The sequence below is a fragment of the Gadus macrocephalus genome, chromosome 21, assembly GCF_031168955.1.
Source record: "Gadus macrocephalus chromosome 21, ASM3116895v1".
NCBI classification, from domain to species: Eukaryota; Metazoa; Chordata; class Actinopteri; order Gadiformes; family Gadidae; genus Gadus; species Gadus macrocephalus.
The window spans coordinates 18108101-18127270 of NC_082402.1; the positions used below are offsets into that span (position 1 = coordinate 18108101).

General features: G+C 44.1%; 1 protein-coding gene across 1 annotated transcript; it reads left to right on the forward strand.

The window, feature by feature from the left end:
• Positions 1 to 563: 563 nt before the first annotated feature.
• Positions 564 to 17965, forward strand: LOC132450111 (uncharacterized). Its single transcript, XM_060042111.1, has 2 exons — positions 564 to 1175; positions 15819 to 17965. The coding sequence occupies exon 2, from the start codon at positions 16127 to 16129 to the stop codon at positions 17447 to 17449; it is 1323 nt and encodes a 440-aa protein (XP_059898094.1). The 5' UTR covers positions 564 to 1175; positions 15819 to 16126; the 3' UTR covers positions 17450 to 17965.
• The last annotated feature ends 1205 nt before the right edge of the window (positions 17966 to 19170 follow it).

The window sequence follows — 19170 nt, forward strand, 5'->3', positions numbered from 1 at the left end:
CAGCTGCGTCTTGCGGCGGTGAAAATAGCCGACACACTTTCACTTTCACCGTTGCTGCGGGTCTGCTTTCCCGAACTCACCGTTGTGTTTCAGGAGCATATGTTGCCGCATAGTACTTTCTGGTAGCTCGATTTCGCTTGGCATATTTTACGTTTCACCTTATGATCTCCTATTTCTTTAAAGTATTTCAATTCTTCGCTGCGGTTTGCTTTAACCGCCATCTCTTAACTTTTTGAATTCTGGCGTGCCTGCACACGGCACGGAACGCGCCATGGAAATGGATGCATTTAATTTTCTTTGTGCCCACGTCATGCGTTAGTGGCGCCGACAGAAAATTGATACATTTGCTTCAGAAAACTTTGTTTGTGTGTGTATATGCAAACTCGAGTTTGCCTGTCCACCAACCGAGTTCATTTGTAACGAGGAGTACTCGAGTAATCGATTCCTCACGCCCATCCCTAGTCCCGAGTGATCCCGACGGTGACGTTTTAAGATCGTGCATGTTGCAGGAAATGTGCAGCAGCGCCCCCTGGGGCCAGACTTTACGGTGTCACACCGGCCCATTCACACCCTACGGTAAATACGGATACGGACCGTTTCGTCCGGTCCCGGAGGTGTTTCATCCGTCAATGGGTCAGTCGTCTCTGAGCTTACGAATCCGGAGGCCTCCGGGAGAAACGGAGCAATACCACCGGAAATCGAGGCGGCAGTATAGAGTCAGAAGTCAGACCATTCGTGAAAATAGATAGAGTAGTATAATATCTGATATGTATATTGTATTAAACGTTTTATACTGATATTATTATATATACCTGACCTTTTTATTTTATTGTTCCCCTGCTTTGGCAATGAGTTGTAACTAGTCATTTAAAAATGGCGCAACATTTTGAGGAGATAATCTGCGGGTTGGTGAGGGGTGTCACATTCCACCGCCGCCTAGGCCTACACCTTTTGCACTTTTTTTTTTGCCGATTTCGGATGACACAAAGCAAAAACATCTCCTCTACAGATGCCATGTTTGCGATCGTCGATGCTGTTAATTTTTGACAGGACAGTCACTGCCCTCTAGAGGACGTATTGCGTAACATCCATAACAACGCTGAATCCGGAGGTATGAAGGGTAGTCCCGGAGACAACGTTTGGAACGGACGGACGAATTTCGTCCGGATTCGGAGGTATGTATCGCTCATTATGAAAGTGATAACAGTGAAACAACGACGGTACCAACAAAGTATCATAAGGTTGCCGTGGTCCGTCCCGATGGTGATAACCCCGCCTCTATCCTATAACTCTCAGCCCAAGGGCTTTATTTAATCTCACAGTGGTCCAGTGAATCCAGCTGAACCAGGGTCCAGCGGCTCTTTAGATGGTTTGAGGTGTAAAAGCTGAATTTGGCCTCTTTTGGATGATGTGGTTTCCCTCTTCCTCAGCTGAGCCATTGTGCGGCCCTGCTCATCAAGTAGTCTAACTCCAGCTACAGCCCCCAACTCCTCCAAACTAAGGAAGCTTTAGCTCATTGATACATAGCGGTGTGTTGTAGCCTATACGAAGAAAGTAGATCTATTCTTAAAGAATAGTTGTGTTCTTACCGTATTTACTGCTGTCTTGCGTTCTGCTCCAAAGACTTGCCCGGCCATGACCATACTTTCACTTTCAATTTGACGTCACGGAATCCTTTACGTAGATTCCGTGGCGGGTACCGCTTATGACGCTTTCAAAACGGTTGGAGTTTCCGGGAGGTTCGGAGGTTCAGACATTAAACTCGGAGTAAAGTGCTTTGAACACTCTATTGGGTCGGAGTTTTCACCTGATAAATTACCATTCATGTTCAACCATCGGAAGCAGTTCTAATAACTGCTTCCATACTTGCGGGTATCCATACTTGTAGTTGTTATGAAGTCTAGTCTCACGAATGATCTGCTTTTCTGGTTTTATGTCATAACCTACGCCAAATTGAGGTGCGTTTCCTGAACGCTATTATTTCGGAAGAAGGGGAATTACGTTCGAGACGTAAGAGCTTCCGAACCTCCGAGCTGTTTTGAAGGCGGCATCATAACACATCCGTGCGTAACGCTTTAAAGCAAGTAGGTCTATCTGCAGCCGGAGCCACTTGCCAAACACGCCCATTGCTCTGCCAGACACGCCCATTACTTAGCCAAACACGCCCATTGCTTATGAAGGTATTATTGTAGCAAAAGTCTTTAGCACCTGTAACTGCAGAATTTGAATGCGTACACTAAAGTCACAGTAAATTTTTAAGTCGTATATATTTATTTTGCATGTGTACTCTAAAGTCACAAATGTGTAACAGTACATTTGTAGTCGTAAAAAAAATATAAATATTTTTTATACCATTGTAAACACAAAATAGGGTCTACAAGTACGCTAATCTGTTACAGGTGCACAAATCCTTTTGCTACAATTATTGCAGCGCAGTTGGTGCAAAACACATTTGCACACCCGTGTTTCATAATCTGAGAACATGCCCAAAAGGTGTGCATTCGTAAACCCAAATTTGAACAAATGCATCAGAAGTTGCACATCTGTGAACGCTATGTTAATTCAGCATTTTAATGAGCGAGCACAAAACCATTTTACAACTGCTCGAATCTGCTCCTGCAAGTCTCAGCTGTGGGGTTTTTTGCAGGTTGTTTTGCAACACCCCTAGGTGGTAAATGCGTAGCAAAAGTATTCGTATCCGTAGATGACAGAGCGTCCGTGAGCGGGACAAAATAGTCCCGCCCATAATTTCCTAATCCAATGAAAATCACCGGCCGGGATGCATTTCTCAAATTACAGTGACGGCTGGTGGTGATTTTGGGTGGGTGGGCTAAAGAATGCATTACATTTATCAATACTTCACAGGGCTCCAGACGCCATGAGGTCACCTTTATATCTCTGTTCATAACTTTCATATAATGTGAATGATTTTTAAACAAGATTAAGGTGTAGAGAAAGGCATTTCTTTATTTGAAGCACAATTATAAATAAAAAGAAAAATAAGGTGTTTAAAGTGCTTCACTGAGCTGAAATTGAACATTTCGAACTAAACCATTAAGCAAAATAAAACTTTTTTTGTGCTTAAAGTATTACACAATTAAAATGTTGACTGGTCTCCCTTTGCGCAAAATGCGGCTGTAGACGATCACACACTCTTTGGTAGAGACGTCTGTGTCGCCGTCAATCATGAAGGACATGTAGGCCTATGTGGCGTTTCCGACGTCCGCAGCTGTCTTTTGCTTTAAGGTGTCGCCCATTAGGCCTACTGCAATGAATTGTGCACATGCCATCTCATTGCTATGCCTACGTCGGGTTGATGTTTAATCCATTTCTCTTCATGAGAATAATTTCGGATTTAAATTGAGAATGGCAACTCCTCTTTGGCAATGTTGTATGCAACATTAAATTAGATCATTTCCGATTCCTTAGAGAACCTTATTGTTACTGCCTGTCGCTGAAATGCAGCTTGGAGAGGGGCCACTATAGAGTGGCGAAGTCACGCCCCTTCCGGTAGGGCTCATGGGACCTATGAGATCGAAAAATATGAATGGGTGTCAATGGAGAGAAAATAATTATTTTCTGGTCCCGGTCTTTATATGCCCTGGATTACACATATGTTGTTTGTGGATTTAAAGGATAATTTTTCATGCAAAGAGTTCGACCGTTTATTGTGCAATTGTTCAGATAAAGGCTGTAGAGAAAACACAACGAGAAAGACTACACGGCTCGTATGTGACGTCACGCTCCCTGCGACTGGCGTGGAGAAGACCGACAATCTTCCCATCGGCATAACTGAAACTCTGCACGTGCCCCGATTTATAATGGTTTTCACCTCTTTCGATGCTTTTATCCTCCCCTTGGAAAAAGCGGTGAAGTGGGGCAGAGAGATCGCCATCTCTGTGCCGAGTTCCAAGGGCGGGTGTGGTGACGTATATCATATGCGTCGAGAGCAGCGAAGAGCTGTAGTTCACAAAGCGGCCTCACATAAAACCTAAAATTATCAAACTTCTTCACGAACATTTTTAGTTTTCTTTGCATGAAAAATTATCCTTTAAATCCACAAACAACATATGTGTAATCCAGGGCATATAAAGACCGGGACCAGAAAATAATTATTTTCTCTCCATTGACACCCATTCATAGTTTTCGATCTCATAGGTCCCATGAGCCCTACGGGAAGGGGCGTGACTTCGCCACTCTATCTCTACACACTTGTCACGTCATGTTGGGTTATTTAGACAGCTTTTTAAATGTTTCGATACGAAACGTAGTTGACCCGCTTACAAATGCACTATTACCGGCCATATTCTGACCGCACTCCTGACAGTAAATCTGTACATCGTTTGGTTGATGTGTCCCCAATCTTTTCACTTCCAATTTTTCCTCCAAAGACATTAAAGAAAACCGATTAGAAAGTAAATAATCCACTTCATTCATTTTCATGCTAACGCCCGCCATACTGCACTTGCGCTGTGCTGTGATTAGTCGAAGGACACTGTAGGCCTACTGTAGCTACTGTGCTAGGTCAGCCTTTGGGCTAAACTAATTTAGCCCAAATGGGAAGCATATGAAGGGGGCGTGTCAGGGCACCTGTCAATCAAACGTCAATGGAAGCTTACGCTACTGCGCTTGGGCTGAATACATTTAGCCCATTCACAGGAAAAAAACGAAGATATATATATCCTGGGTTTTTCTGTCACTTATTGGTGCTGTTGCTCCTTTAGGTTCTACCAAAATTTAAAACAATATGTTCTAAGTTTTTAATAATATTTTTTTTATTTTCACTGTAAGAGGGCTTAGCCCTGTTAGCCCATTTATACCAGCCGTCCCTGACTGGGACCCATCGCGTGCCAGCCATGGAGCTATAAAGATCGCAGCATTCTTAGCGCGGGTACGTTTCTTTCTGGAGAAGTGAAGAGGGCGTCCTACTGAACGGAGGTGGGTATCCTACATTATGTAAAATGAAATGACTTAGTTCAAGGGAATTCTCCCCAAAGTATTGCATTAACATTTCTGAATTTATGATATGGCGACCATTAAAATACATTCAAGGACATTTGCGGCATGTTAATGAAATACTTTGGGGGGAATTCACTTGAACTAAGTCATTTCATTTAACATAATGTAGGATACCCATCTCCGTTCAGTAGGACGCCCTCTTCACTTCTCCAGAAATAAACGTATCCCGTGCTGAGTATGCTGCGATCTTTATAGCTCCATGGCTGGCACGGGGTGGGTCCCAGTGTAATTTGAGAAATGCATCCCTGCCGGCGATTTTCATTGGATTAGGAAATTATGGGCGGGACTATTTTGTCCCGCTCACGGACGCTCTGTCATCTACGGATACGAATACTTTTGCTACACATTTACCACCTAGGGGTGTTGCAAAACAACCTGCAAAAAACCCCACAGCTGAGACTTGCAGGAGCAGATTCGAGCAGTTGTAAAATGGTTTTGTGCTCGCTCATTAAAATGCTGAATTAACATAGCGTTCACAGATGTGCAACTTCTGATGCATTTGTTCAAATTTGGGTTTACGAATGCACACCTTTTGGGCATGTTCTCAGATTATGAAACACGGGTGTGCGAATGTGTTTTGCACCAACTGCGCTGCAATAATTGTAGCAAAAGGATTTGTGCACCTGTAACACAGATTAGCGTACTCGTAGACCCTATTTTGTGTTTACAATGGTATAAAAAATATTTATATATTTTTTACGACTACAAATGTACTGTTACACATTTGTGACTTTAGAGTACACATGCAAAATAAATATATACGACTTCAAATTTACTGTGACTTTAGTGTACGCATTCAAATTCTGCAGTTACAGGTGCTAAAGACTTTTGCTACAATAATACCTTCATAATTGCTCTGCCAGAAACGCCCGTTGCTCTGCCAAACAGGTCAAGTCTATTTTCGGAAATGTAGGGGGATATATGAGTGGCCCCACGTCGAATGGCATGACCCAAGATACGTCAGACAGAGAAAGCGCGCAAATTCGAGCAAAATATGTTTGACAGTGGAAGGATTTACATGGTTGCTTGGGTTATAGACTTCAAGACGAACGGCGCCGAACAACGCCGAACAACTCGGCCCATACCAAGTGTGACGGGATATTGTTGGTCAATGAAATGATTCGATAAATGTTCAACATGCATGCATGTAGCCTACTACTTTGACTTTCTAATGTTCTGGCGAAATTACCCAGGTTAAGTGTAAATATTAAGCATATATAAAGCACATACGTGCCTTTTTTTTCATAAATATCCTTAATACATAAAGCGGTGCAGTAAGAATTAAATGACGTCTTCCAAGTAGCTCTAAGCACTGCTTATTAATATTAGACCAAACAAGACTCGTAATGGTAGGTAAAACAATACTTTATTAAAGCATGCAATTGTGTTGTAGAACAAAATAAAAATAAAACGTATGAAGTGCTTGCATGATATTGAAGCCTACAGCGATCATTAGTTAATGTGTGTGGCGGACGGTACCACCTTGTCATTTGTTTACCCAGGTGCCATAGCAACACCATTGCTACCTTTCATTGGCTGAATCTTTGAGAACGTTGCAGACTCAATCAATATAAGGTTGCGGGGAGACAAAGCTCTGTTCGTTTGTATATTTTATTTACGTGACCATATTTTTGTTTAATGATAAAAAAAAAAGAATCAAAGAACCAGTTCTCTTGTTTTGGGGAACCAGTTCTTGTCGTTCACCTTCGGGATTCGTTCGTTGTGAACAAATCGGTCGCACTCGCGACCGACTCATCCTTAATGGCCACCATAGAACGAGCAATGGGCGTGTTTGGCAATGGGCGTGTTTGGCAGAGCAATGGGCGTGTCTGGCAGAGCAATGGGCGTGTTTGGCAATGGGCGTGTTTGGCAGAGCAATGGGCGTGTCTGGCAGAGCAATGGGCGTGTTTGGCAAGTGGCTCCGGCTGCAGATAGACCCTACTCCTTTAAAGGCCCACTATGCAACTTCGGGCATTTCTTCGCTGTTTTCTTGGTTTTGGCACACACATTTCTCTACAAAGCGCCCCCTACAGCTTCGTAGTAGATATTTTACAACACTGTCGTAACAAATCGTTGACGACCCTTCCCCATGCACTTCTACGCGAGCCATGTGCATTTGTTTTCAAAGAAGCCGGCGAATGCGTGGAGCCATGTCCGAAGTAGATGTTCATAAAGTGTAGGCAAGGTTATAAATTTTTTAAATGGTGTTTTTGTATTGCAATAAACATAAATCCATCCTTTTTTATAGTTGACGGGGAGAATTTATATCCGAGATTATAATTGTTTTATCTTAGGTTGAACAGAACAATCAGTGTAAGAGTGTTGGCCAACATAATAATCGAAATAAACAAGAACCTGGATTCGGGGATTCAGTCTGTGTCTGGGGGACGAGACAGACGAACAGCAAAACACCCATGGAAACAAAGGTGTTTATATGATTGCAACCAAGCAAGCTAGAAACATACAGGGCTCACAACAAAATGGTCGAGAAAACAATTTTTACAGGGATCACAACAAAATGGTTGAGCAAACACATTTGTACAGAGACTATCAACATCAAGAATACCACGAAGACAAAGTTCACCCAAGGGTACTTTCAATTTCAAAAGCAACACGGCCAAGTCGGCGTCTGATTTGCAGTCTTCATTTTCTTTCAGTTCACGCTATTCCTGAAAAGCTTGCCCAACGTTTACTCGTGTCTGGCCTCTCTGTCGGTCAGTCTCCCTTTTCTCTTCTTCTGTTCCTCCGACATTGGGTTCCTCTGTTTCTTTTTAGTTGGCTGATCTATGATGAATGTAACAATCCCTTAGTTACTTGTGTTTATATCGAGCCAGTTCCGTGTTTAGGGGTCTGTGCCGTAAAGCAATTCGTTACTTCGCAAGACCCGAGACTCCCGCGAGAGTGGGCGGCGGGTCGCCGGCAGAAACATATTCCTTTTCTTCGCCAAGATGCGCAAGGGGGAGTCGAAACAACGAACAATCGAACAAAAATGTATAATAGAACCATCGCAATGACTCTTAGCCTGTTATATTAAGGTAAATCAAGCCAAAAAAGTTGCATAGTTCCCCTTTCACTCGTGTCTGATCTCTTTTCTGGTCCATTCTTCTTTTGTTCTACCGACAGTCGCATCTTGGGTCCCTTATCAGTCAATTGATCCATGATGAATGCAACAATTGCCTCGCAACTGGCTGTTTATATCTAGCCGGTGCCATGTTTGGGTGTGTGTCTGTGCCGTAAAGCATTTTCGAAACTACAATCTGACTACATTTTCGAGGCGCGATTGGATACTTCCGCTGCGTCACATCCGGATTGTGTCGGTCCGAACAGAGCAAGTTGCATATGCGCTTTTTCCTTGGAGAAGTGACATGGGGCAATGACACACCCACCAAACGACCCAGAAATGGTTGCAGATCAATCAGAATAACTCTCATCCAGCATAATTAATGTAATTTTGGCTAAAAAAGTTGCATAGTGGGCCTTTAAATAAGTGAATTAATTCATAAATTAATTTGCAATAGTTTCTAAAGGTTGGAATTATTTACAAGGGTGCCAATCAGCATGATTGAAGTGTATAACTCATGGATCATAATCGTTTACCTTCCAGGACGGTCGTCCAACCACATCCAGGACCTGTTGGAGTCCTCTTTCATTGTGACGACATTCATGCAGGCGGTTTTCGTAGTACAGGAGGTCCACAGAGAGAATGGTGGAGGCATCGTTCTTTATTCCCGGGCCACGGTAGTCACAATATTTATGATCAAAGGTGTGATGCAGCAGCACCAGGATAACTGGCTTACCATCTGCAGGTTCTAAATCAAAAGGTCATTTGTTGAAGGCCAAGGAATTACTGCCAATTGTTATACAATGTTGAAAGATGTTAACATAATGGAGCTTGATTTGTTTGATTTAAGCATGGATAGATCCTGTTTCGGTTTGATGGATGTGTTCAAACCTGGACATTTGTCTTGAATCTCCTGGATGTCGATGCCAGGCCTGGTGCTGATCCGACAGAAGGCCAGGGTGAACTCACGTTCCTCCTTTGACACTTCAGTCTTGCCTTCCTCCTTGAGTTTGGTTGTAAATGCATTGGTCACAGCAGTGTCCCCATTGACAGTGTAAAACTTTCTCATGGTTCCGCCACTAGAGATGTTATCTATGGTCAGAAATGACAGCAAAGAAAGACTAGGAGGCATACATATCTTCAACATACATATTGGTTTCACTATCACACAAATTACTTCTTGCAGTTTTACTGGTCACTTCCTTACCAGTCACACCTCGTGGAGCCGTTCTTAAACGAAGAGAAAAGAGAAGTATTAATGGAAGAGAACATCAATTCTACGTGGCAACAATGTTGTGACATGTAGGGATATGGACGCACGTTATTATGGATACATGAGTTGATCTCCCTTCTACATAAGGCTATACAATATATAATTAAATATAACAATAAAAACCTCGCCTTCTTTTTTACCACACGAAGCATTAATCTGCGTTTCAGTGTGTTTGTGATAACAACCAGACAAAGGCGGAGGAAATCGTTTGCGGTCCTTGGCACTCCCTTTAAAATGTTTTAAGTAGGCCTACATTAATGAAGACATTAATACGGACAAAACAGTCCTAAACATTGAGCCACTTACCCGATAGATTCATACCATCCCTCTGCCATGATACTGCTCTGTCAAACTTTCGCTTTGCTTTAGCTTAATATGCTTTATAGGCTCTTCTTCACGGTCCTCCACTACGCGCTGGCGTTCACGGCGCTGGTGCTGTTCTACGTGTCTGTGTCAAGCAAGATGCTAATACTGCAGACAGTTTTTCTGCTATGTTTGACCCTCTTTTACTCATGGATTGCCTCGATGTGGACAATTTTATGCACTGTTTTACCAAGCAGTGTGTTAAAATTCTAGACCAGGTGGCACCTGTTAAATCAAACTTGTCAATACAGAAAAAAGTGTTCCCTTGGACAAATGAAGATACCTTGAGTCTAAAGAGACTATGTCGAAAGACTGAGCGTCTGTGGAAAGCCACTAACCTTGAGGTGCACAGACTTTATCTCAGGGATCTTGTGTCCTCATACAATGAGATGGTGGAAAATGCCAGATCGGACTACATTCGCCAACTGGTAACAGTAAATAAGAAAAACCCCAAAGTGTTATTTGACACTATCCTCTTGTATGTTCTGCTGCGCCAGTTACCCCTGCTTTTTGTGAAGCTGACAGCAGTGCATTGTTGAGATTTTTCACTGACAAAATTAAGATGATCAAGGAGAAAATCCCTCCCCTTTTGTGTGGAACCCCTGCTGTCATTGAGCCTGTCTCCAGCTTGTGGTCTTCATTTAAGTCTGTGACTCTTGCTGATATCTCTGCACTGGTGACCAAGATGAAACCCTCCTCTTGCTCATCTGACGTCCTTCCATGTAGGCTCTTTGTGAAAGTGTTTGATGTAATTGGCCCCTGGGTCACCAAAATGGTAAACCTCTCTCTGTCTACAGGTGTGTTTCCCAGTACATTTAAGCATGCCATAGTGGAGCCTTTACTTAAAAAAAAACAGGCTTAGACCTAACTGTCCTCAGTAACTTCAGGCCTATTTCAAAGCTGCCACTCTTGTCCAAGATCCTAGAGAAGGTGGTCTCTGAACAGCTGTCATTATTCCTGGATCAGGGTAACATCCATGAGACCTTTCAGTCTGGTTTCCGTAAACTTCACTCTACGGAGACGGCCTTACTGAAAGTGTCCAGTGACATTATGATTTCTGCTGATTCGGGAAAGTACACTGTTCTAGTTCTCTTAGATCTGTCCTCAGCCTTTGACACAGTTGACCACCAGATCCTGCTGAGAAGACTGAGGGATGAAGTAGGACTGTCAGGGTCAGTTTTACACTGGTTCTCGTCATACCTCTCTGGGCGTAGATTTAGTGTCACTGTTAACCAAATAAGGTCTGAGTCAGCAGATCTGTTGAGTGGAGTCCCCCAAGGCTCCGTTTTGGGTCCTGTATTATTTTTGCTGTATTTGATCCCCTTGGGAAAAATCATCCAGGGATTTCCTGATGTTTCTTACCACATGTTTGCTGAAGATATCCAGCTTTACTGTTCCTTCAAGCCAACTGAGCTCCAGAGGCTAAGTTCCTTAGTTCAGTGCTTGGTGGGGATAAAACTTTGGCTGAGTGATAACACCCTGCAGCTTAATGTGGACAAAACAGAAACACTGGTTATTGCCCCTGATGATTCCATTCCAGGGATTAACCAGTACCTGGGTGACTTGGGCCAGTCTGTCAAACTGAGCCTAAGAAACCTGGGTGTTGTGTTTGACAAAGACATGTCATTAGTGCAGCACTGTAAACAGCTGACCAAAAATTGCTTTTTTCAACTGAGGAACATTTCGAAACACAGGAAAATGGTGTCACAAAATGACTTGGAGCTGATCACTCATGCATTTGTGTCTTCGCGTTTAGACTATTGTAATAGTTTCTTTTCATGTCTAAACAAAAAGGAGCTGTCCCGCCTGCAGTTAGTGCAAAACTCTAAAGCGAGAGTTCTGACTCGCACCAATAGGAGGACTCATATAACCCCTATTCTTAAAGCTCTTCATTGGCTGCCAGTTTCGTCCAGGATCAATTTTAAAATTTTGGTTTTAACGTTCAGAGCTTTGCATGGCCAGGCTCCGCCTTACATCAGTGATCTGATCCAGCCTTACACCCCAACTCGGGCTCTGAGGTCTGTGGATCAGAATCTGCTGGTGTTGCCACGCACTCGTTTCCGGACCAGAGGAGACAGATCCTTCCAGGCTGTTGCTCCCAGGCTCTGGAACGATCTTCCGCTCTCTCTGCGTTCAATGGAGTCTGTTGACTCCTTCAAAAAGCAACTAAAGACCTATTTGTTTGCTCATGCTTTTGCTTAGCTGTCTTGGGGCTGCTATGATTGTCACCTAGTTGTCTTGACCTTTTAAACTTAAATTTGTATGTACTTCTTAACTGTGTATTGTTATTGTTTTTGTTTTAACTGTAAAGCGCTTTGTGACCCTGGTCTGTGAAAGGCGCTGTACAAATAAAGCTTACTTACTTACTTACTTACTTACTTACTTTAGGTTTCGCTTTTGATCGTGTGTGTGTGTGTGTGTGTGTGTGTGTGTGTGTGTGTGTGTGTGTGTGTGTGTGTGTGTGTGTGTGTGTGTGTGACCTATGGTCAGTTCCACAGCGCCCCCTACGGTCAGAACCACAGAGCCCCCTACGGTCAATACACCACAGCGCCCCCCTACGGTCAGTACCATGGCCCCCACGGAGAGTACCACACTGCCCCCATACCGCCCCCCTCTCCCAGGGAGAGGATCCTACAGGGAGACACAACCCTGTCACTGAAACTGCGGTCCTAGAAGTGCGGTCCAGAAACGGCCTCTGATGCAGGATCCAAGATCACACCTGGTCCAGACCCAGTCAAGCACAGACCCGGTCCAGACCCGATCCAGACCCGGTCCAGACCCGGTCCAGACCAGCACAGGCCCCGGTCCAGACCAAGTCCAGATCCGGTCACGACCCGCACAGGCCCCGCCCCCTGGAGTCCCAGTCCAGAGCAGGCCCCGCCCCCTGGATCCCAGTCCAGAGCAGGCCCCATCCCCTGGAGCCCTGGTCCAGAGCAGCACAGGCCCCGGCGAGACCAGACCCGGTCCAGAGCAGCACAGGCCCCGCCCCATGGTCCAGACCACCAGGACCCGGGCGCCCACCCGGTCCAGACAAGCCCCCGCCCTCACGGTCCATACCAGGCCCCGCCCCCGGAGCCGCGGGTCCCACATCCTTATTTGCGCTCCGCACACGGAGGGCGTTTCAACCAACCGAGGGATGTCGCGAATGGCCGTTCTGAGTGATCTGTAGAGGACTTATTGTGGCGTTTGTCTGCGTTTCGTCATTTACAGATTCTGACCGAGATTACTCTTTCTGCAGCGGGTTTTCCTCGAGTAGGCCCGCGTTCCCCCACCGTGCCTCGGATCAGAGCCGGGGTGCAGGCCGAGGAGGAGGACTAGCTCGGGGAGACATGGAGGCCAACCCTGCAGAGGGAGGGTACGTATGCTACAGTCTGGGAGAAAGATCTGAGATCAACAGTCCGCAAATACAAAGAGGACTGAGAAGGCTGCAGGTTGCAGGGCTCGGCTCCGCAGAGCACCGTGCTCTGTTCTCGGTCGAAAGGGGAAAGCAACTATTTTTTTTGTGCGGCTATGCAGAGTGATACGATGGTGGTTGCTTTTTAAGCGATATGCACAGCCTTATGGATTTCATTTGTTGATCCATGATCACCGCTATTTTCTACTTTTAAAATTTATTATCTTATTATCCATATCTATAATGTTAATCCCTGGCTGTTACCAACCAGGTGGGGTTCAATCCCATGGATCTATAATCCATCTTCGCTTCATAAAACAAACACATTTATTATGCATTTATTAATAATGGTATATTATTATCATTCCCATTTTACTCTTATAAATATCTAATGTTATTTTGTACGTTATATAATATTGTTATTTATAGCGTTTTGTGCAGTTGCAACTTTGTGTGACCATTTCAGTTTTTGCAGGAGTTTTGTGGGCCTACTGGGAGGTGAGAGAGAACCAAGGACTATGATCATGTGTCCTCAGATAGATTATAAAATATTATTTCTTAGCATTTAAACGATTTCAAACACAAACTACGAAGCACTGTTATTTGCATGTTGTAAAATAAACAATGCGACTCCTCTTTTTCAAAGCGAGATCCCATGGTATTTTTCTGAAATGCTATATCAGTTAAGTAGGCTGTTAATTAGGGTAAATATTAGGAAGGCAAACAAACAATTATCCTTAAACGTCTCACTCTGAAATGATTCCCTGATTAAATCAGGGAACGTCGGGTTGTGAATGTGCCATCACTTCAGGGAGCATGGCATCAAGTTCAAGAAATGGTTCACGAAGATTACTTATTAGTACTATCATGAAGAGTACTTTAGTACTGTCATGAATGTATCATGAAGGGTACTATTAGGGCTGTCATGTATGTATCATGAAGAGTACTATAGTACTGTCATGAATGTATCATGAAGAGTACTATTACTACTGTCATGAATGTTAGATGAAGAGTACTATTACTACTGTCATGAATGTAAGAGTACTTTTGGTAGTCCACTAGCATGCATCATGAAGTGTACTATTACTACTGTCATGTATGTATCATGAAGAGTACTATTAGTACTGTTATGTATGTATATTGAAGAGTACTATTAGTAGTCCACTATCATGAATGCATGATGAAGAGTACTATGTATTTTCTTCCTGAAAACAAATGGGCTTGTTAGCAGAACATACCTCGATCATATGCAATTGACCCAAGGTGGTGCGTGGTCTTATCCAACGATCTTCCTTACCCACATTGACTACCGGCACATCAACTGTGCCATGCCCAATGCGGAGTAAAGGGCTAGGAATGAGCAAATCTGGTGGCAACTGCCAGTCTCCCTCTCCTGGTTCTATGAACGCTGCGGGAATCAAAGGGCAAAGCCCCTGCCTGCATACAGCTGAAACCAGCTTCATAGAGCCAGCAGGCACAAGAATGGAGGAGCCCGGGGGGGTTGAGACCTTACCCAGGAAACCAGAAGTTGACCGGCCTTCAAAGTTTTGACACTCCAGCAGAGCCTGTTTCCAGACTGCAGGCACATCACTAGTGGAAGGAGAGGTAAATAAACTATTGCTCCCTTGACAGAACATTTTGCTTGACAGCAACGAAGCACATTAATTCCGATCAGCCCTGGGACAGGGTTAGACCCAGAGGCTGGGGGATCGTGGACGACCAAAATGCCTATGGAGGGAAGCACTCTACCCAGGACTTCTATGTCCAGCACTAGATAGCCTCGATAGGGGATATCCAACCCATTGGCTGCCCTTAACTGTAGCCATCCACAAGAGCGTAGTTGGGCAACCTCTTTTAAATAAACACATTATATCAGTGTTGCCATAAAAAGTATTCAGACTGATTTTAATAAAAAGTCATCCCAATTTTCATTGTAAATTAGGACAATTTTTATTCAAGGCCGAATTATTATTATCATATTTTTATTTTAGTTAGAAGATTGAAAGCCTTATTCAAACAACTCCTATCAGCCATGAAACTTATCCGGCTGTATATGTAACAGAGTTAAAAATGTAGTGTATTATTATATATGATTCTCGCCAAAATAAAACTGCCGTGGTTAATAAGTGTGAATGGGAGCCACCCGTGGCCATATGGTGTACTGCAGATCTGCCGCGTTTAGTTCTGTGCTGCGTGGAAATCTACTGCGTTCCTACTCGATCAGAAAAGCCGTTGCTTTTGATCTGGTAGGTTCGCTATGTAAAGCACTGTACCCAATATCAGTTTTCTTAAAGTGAATTCATGTTTAAGTTGATAACTTCGATTAATACTTATTAATACTTTTCTTATGACCTTGGGTTTCTACATGCTAAGGCTAACATGGCTAGCCGTAAACTCCGCTAGCCACGTTCATACATTGAAAGTAATATTACTCTCTTTCTTGCTTGTGCAGATGCTGTACATGTACACCGATTTCTGATGGCAATGATTTGATTTATTTTCCTAAGGTATGTGGCTCCATAATGTAAATAGGTTTTAATAAAGTTCTGTAACTGCACTTGGACTATAGTTATGCCCATTCATGGGAAGTTAAATGTTTTGTATGTATTTTCTATTACTAGTAATCAGCAGAAAAGCCGTTGCTTTTGATCTGATGCTGTATATGTACACCGATTTCTGATGGCAATGATTTGATTTATTTTCCAAAGGAAAATAAAGGAAAGAAAATTCAACAGTTCCGCCTCCGTCTCCCTGATGCTTGACCATCGTTACACTGGTGCCGTGACCTTGTGATCCCAGATCAGCTTGATGCAGATCGCCGCGCCGAGGGAGCTGCGTAGAAATCTAGGAACGCTGTCTGTACTGCAGTTTCGTTTATGGTCAGGTACTCGGGCTGCCAATGAATGAGGTTTCTGAGTGAACTGTTGTGATAATAATTCATATCTGAATAAGTTATTTTACTGTTATTTTTTTATTATATTTTTTTTTACCCCCCCATTTCTCATTTTGTGGTGGAATGGCTAGTAAGTTAAAGCCAGGTGATGAGTCTGGAATTAGCCCGTTCTCTTTCGGGAGGGGTAGGGGTCTGATGGGAGGTTGTTTAAAGCCTAGGGAGTCTTTTGGGATGGATGTGGGTGCTTCTCCTGTGTTGCCTGCAGGAAATAGGGATTTAGGGTTGGAACAGGGCCCGACGGAATCGCCTGGGCAGATGTCGCAAGATAGGCCGCACCATTCAACTCCTTATGATGAGAATGCCACACTGCATCAGTTAACTGATATGATTTCACTGTTAGGCTCACAGATAGGCCAGTCTATTACAGCGTCACTTGTTTCTAATGGCGTCATTGGTGGGGTTGGTCGGGGTAATACCCCTATGCGCCATGCAGGTGACACACAGTTCAGTCTACACAACGCTGAGAGCACCCAGCCTAGTGGTGATACAAGTAGACTTAGTGAAAACACACACGTTAATGTTGTTGTACGGTCTGACAAGGAGCCTGTCATTTTCAGGGGTGATAATACTGACAAATACACGGTGGAGGAATGGGTTGAGTTAATGAAAGCATACATCAAGAAACAGAAGTGTGATGTTTCTTCACAGATAGAGGTTGTGATGGGGAGGTTGATGGGGAAAGCCAGGGATGTGGTTAAGGTTGGCCTGAGGAGCGACCCCTCACTTCAGTCTTCATGCACACCAGAGGTCATGTATAGAATGCTGACACAGTATTTTAGTAACACATCCTCATGCCTGCCCCTCCAAGATTTCTATTCAACTCTGCCCAACCAGAGGGAGAATCCCGTTGATTATTGGCTACGCCTTAACAAGGCTGCCGATGTAGCCGAGGAGGGTCTGAAGCGTCAGGGCAGACGCATGGAGGATATCGGAGGGGAGATTTCCAAGATGTTTGTGAAGCACTGCCCGGATCTAGAGTTTGCGTCTGTGTTCAAACATAAGCAGATACATGAATGGTCAACAAAGGAAGTACAGGAGAGGGTAGATGAGTACCAGCGTGAGCAGGTGTCCTCAGTAAAAGTGCATGTGCCTAAGACTCATGCAGCTGCACGGATTTGCCATGAAACACACACAGAGCCCTGCAACACCTCTGACATGGAGACGTCCCGTGCTAATGTCCTCTCTCCTCCAGCTATCTCTTTAGTGCAGGGGTCTTCAACGTTTTTCAGGCCACGGACCCCCAAACTGATGGAGAGATGGAGCGGGGACCCCCTACTTATATATTATATAAAATTGTGTTTTATATTAAACTGGTCCTATGGTGCCATGTACAAAATTAACCTTGTTATTGTGCATTCAATACTAAGATATTCAAATAATACGTAGGTTCATATGTTCATGTTTTTATTTTAAACATGTGCAAGGTACAGTAAGTAAACTGTAAACATAACAGACATTTTTAAAACATAAATGTGGAAAGGAAAATTAGTGATGCTTGTTAGTGCCACTGGCATGCATAAACATACCTGCTATCTTGCATTAAATACTGAGACAATTAGAAGTGGAAGAACAGCTCATCGGAATAGAAAAGGATCATATATACGCCTCAATCGGAATACAATTCTCTCTCGGTTTGGGGTGGGTGCGGCTATTTTTTAACCTAGAGATGGCATAAGCAGCTTCAGTAGTTCGCAATTGGTCGGCGTCGGCCTATAGGCTACTTTTATGCACATCGACCGCTTTCAAGGAAAGTCGATTTTTTGCCTCATTCACGTCTTTCTTATCACTCTGCAGTCCGGTAATTTATCAACCCTGGCGAGTGACGTCAAGGTCTTTGGCGGAATATTTCTCTGCTTTCACTACGAATGGTAAAAATAAAAAAATAAAAAAAGGCACACCGTGTGAAGATATATTTTTGCAAATAGCCGTGTAATAAGCGGGATAATAGAACGTCGCCGGTCATTATCGAAAGTAATACCCTTCAGGGCGAAGCAAGACACCTCAGATAATGACCGGCGTTCTGTACATTATCCGCTTACATAACAGCACTCTCTCTCTACCAACAGTCTTGGCTGCGCACTCTCATCCAAATACGTATTGTTTGCGGCGGAGAAAGGGGTAGGCCTAGATATAAAGACCAGACGAGAAACTGACGTTGCTTTGCTGTCCTCCTTCTTCTTAATTGAAGGAGCAGGCAGAGAAAAGCTCTCTCCTGCTGGGCTTTCATTAAAATCAAATACATAAAAATGTCACCAAAACTTGAAAGCCGACGGCAAGAATTAAATGAGAATTAAATGACCAAAATCGTGAGGACTAGGCTTGCGACCCACACACACATGTGGCGCTCGCGCGGTCGTAGCTCATTGGCGCCACCTATTGATCCTTATGTGCCAATGCACAGCCTCTCATTCAAATGACTTAGGGGTCATTTGACCCCTCTGTGGCGCTAGTAGTAAGTAAAAATGGCCCGGCGTTCCTAGTGTTAAATACACAATACACAGTGTGTTGGAATCATGTTAATGTGTATTTAAAGGCATTTCAATTTGTGGAAGAAATTGCGGGGGGGGGGGGGAATATAAAACAAATGTCTATCTACCAAAACTTTCGCGACCCCCCTGCAGTACCTCCGCGGACCCCCTGTTGAAGACCTCTGCTTTAGTGGGTTTACCATCTCTCTCCCCCTCATCTGTCCTGTCACAGAACCAGCAGCATTCTCTCTCTTCAATCTCTCAGAGCCAGCAGTCATATGTGCTGTCTCTGCCACAGCATCAGCAACAAACTCTCTCTTCGCTGCCGCAGTATCAGAGGCCGTCCCCATCCTTTGCACCTCAGGGCCAGTTGCCACTGAGTCAACAGCCAGGAAACGAGGCTATGCTCGGCGAGATGATGTCAATGCTCAGACAGTTGCTGTCTAATGTGCAGGTTGGACATACGAGGCCCGCCGTGCGCCGAGGTGGCAGCCTCATGTCCATGCAACGGCCTGTCAGGTCTGTAATGATAGCAGCCACAGCACTGAGTCACACTGCCGTTCTGACCGTCTCTGCTTCACATGTTTCAAGCCCGGCCATACAAGTCGGTTGTGCCCCAGTCATTCCCCCGCCCGTGAC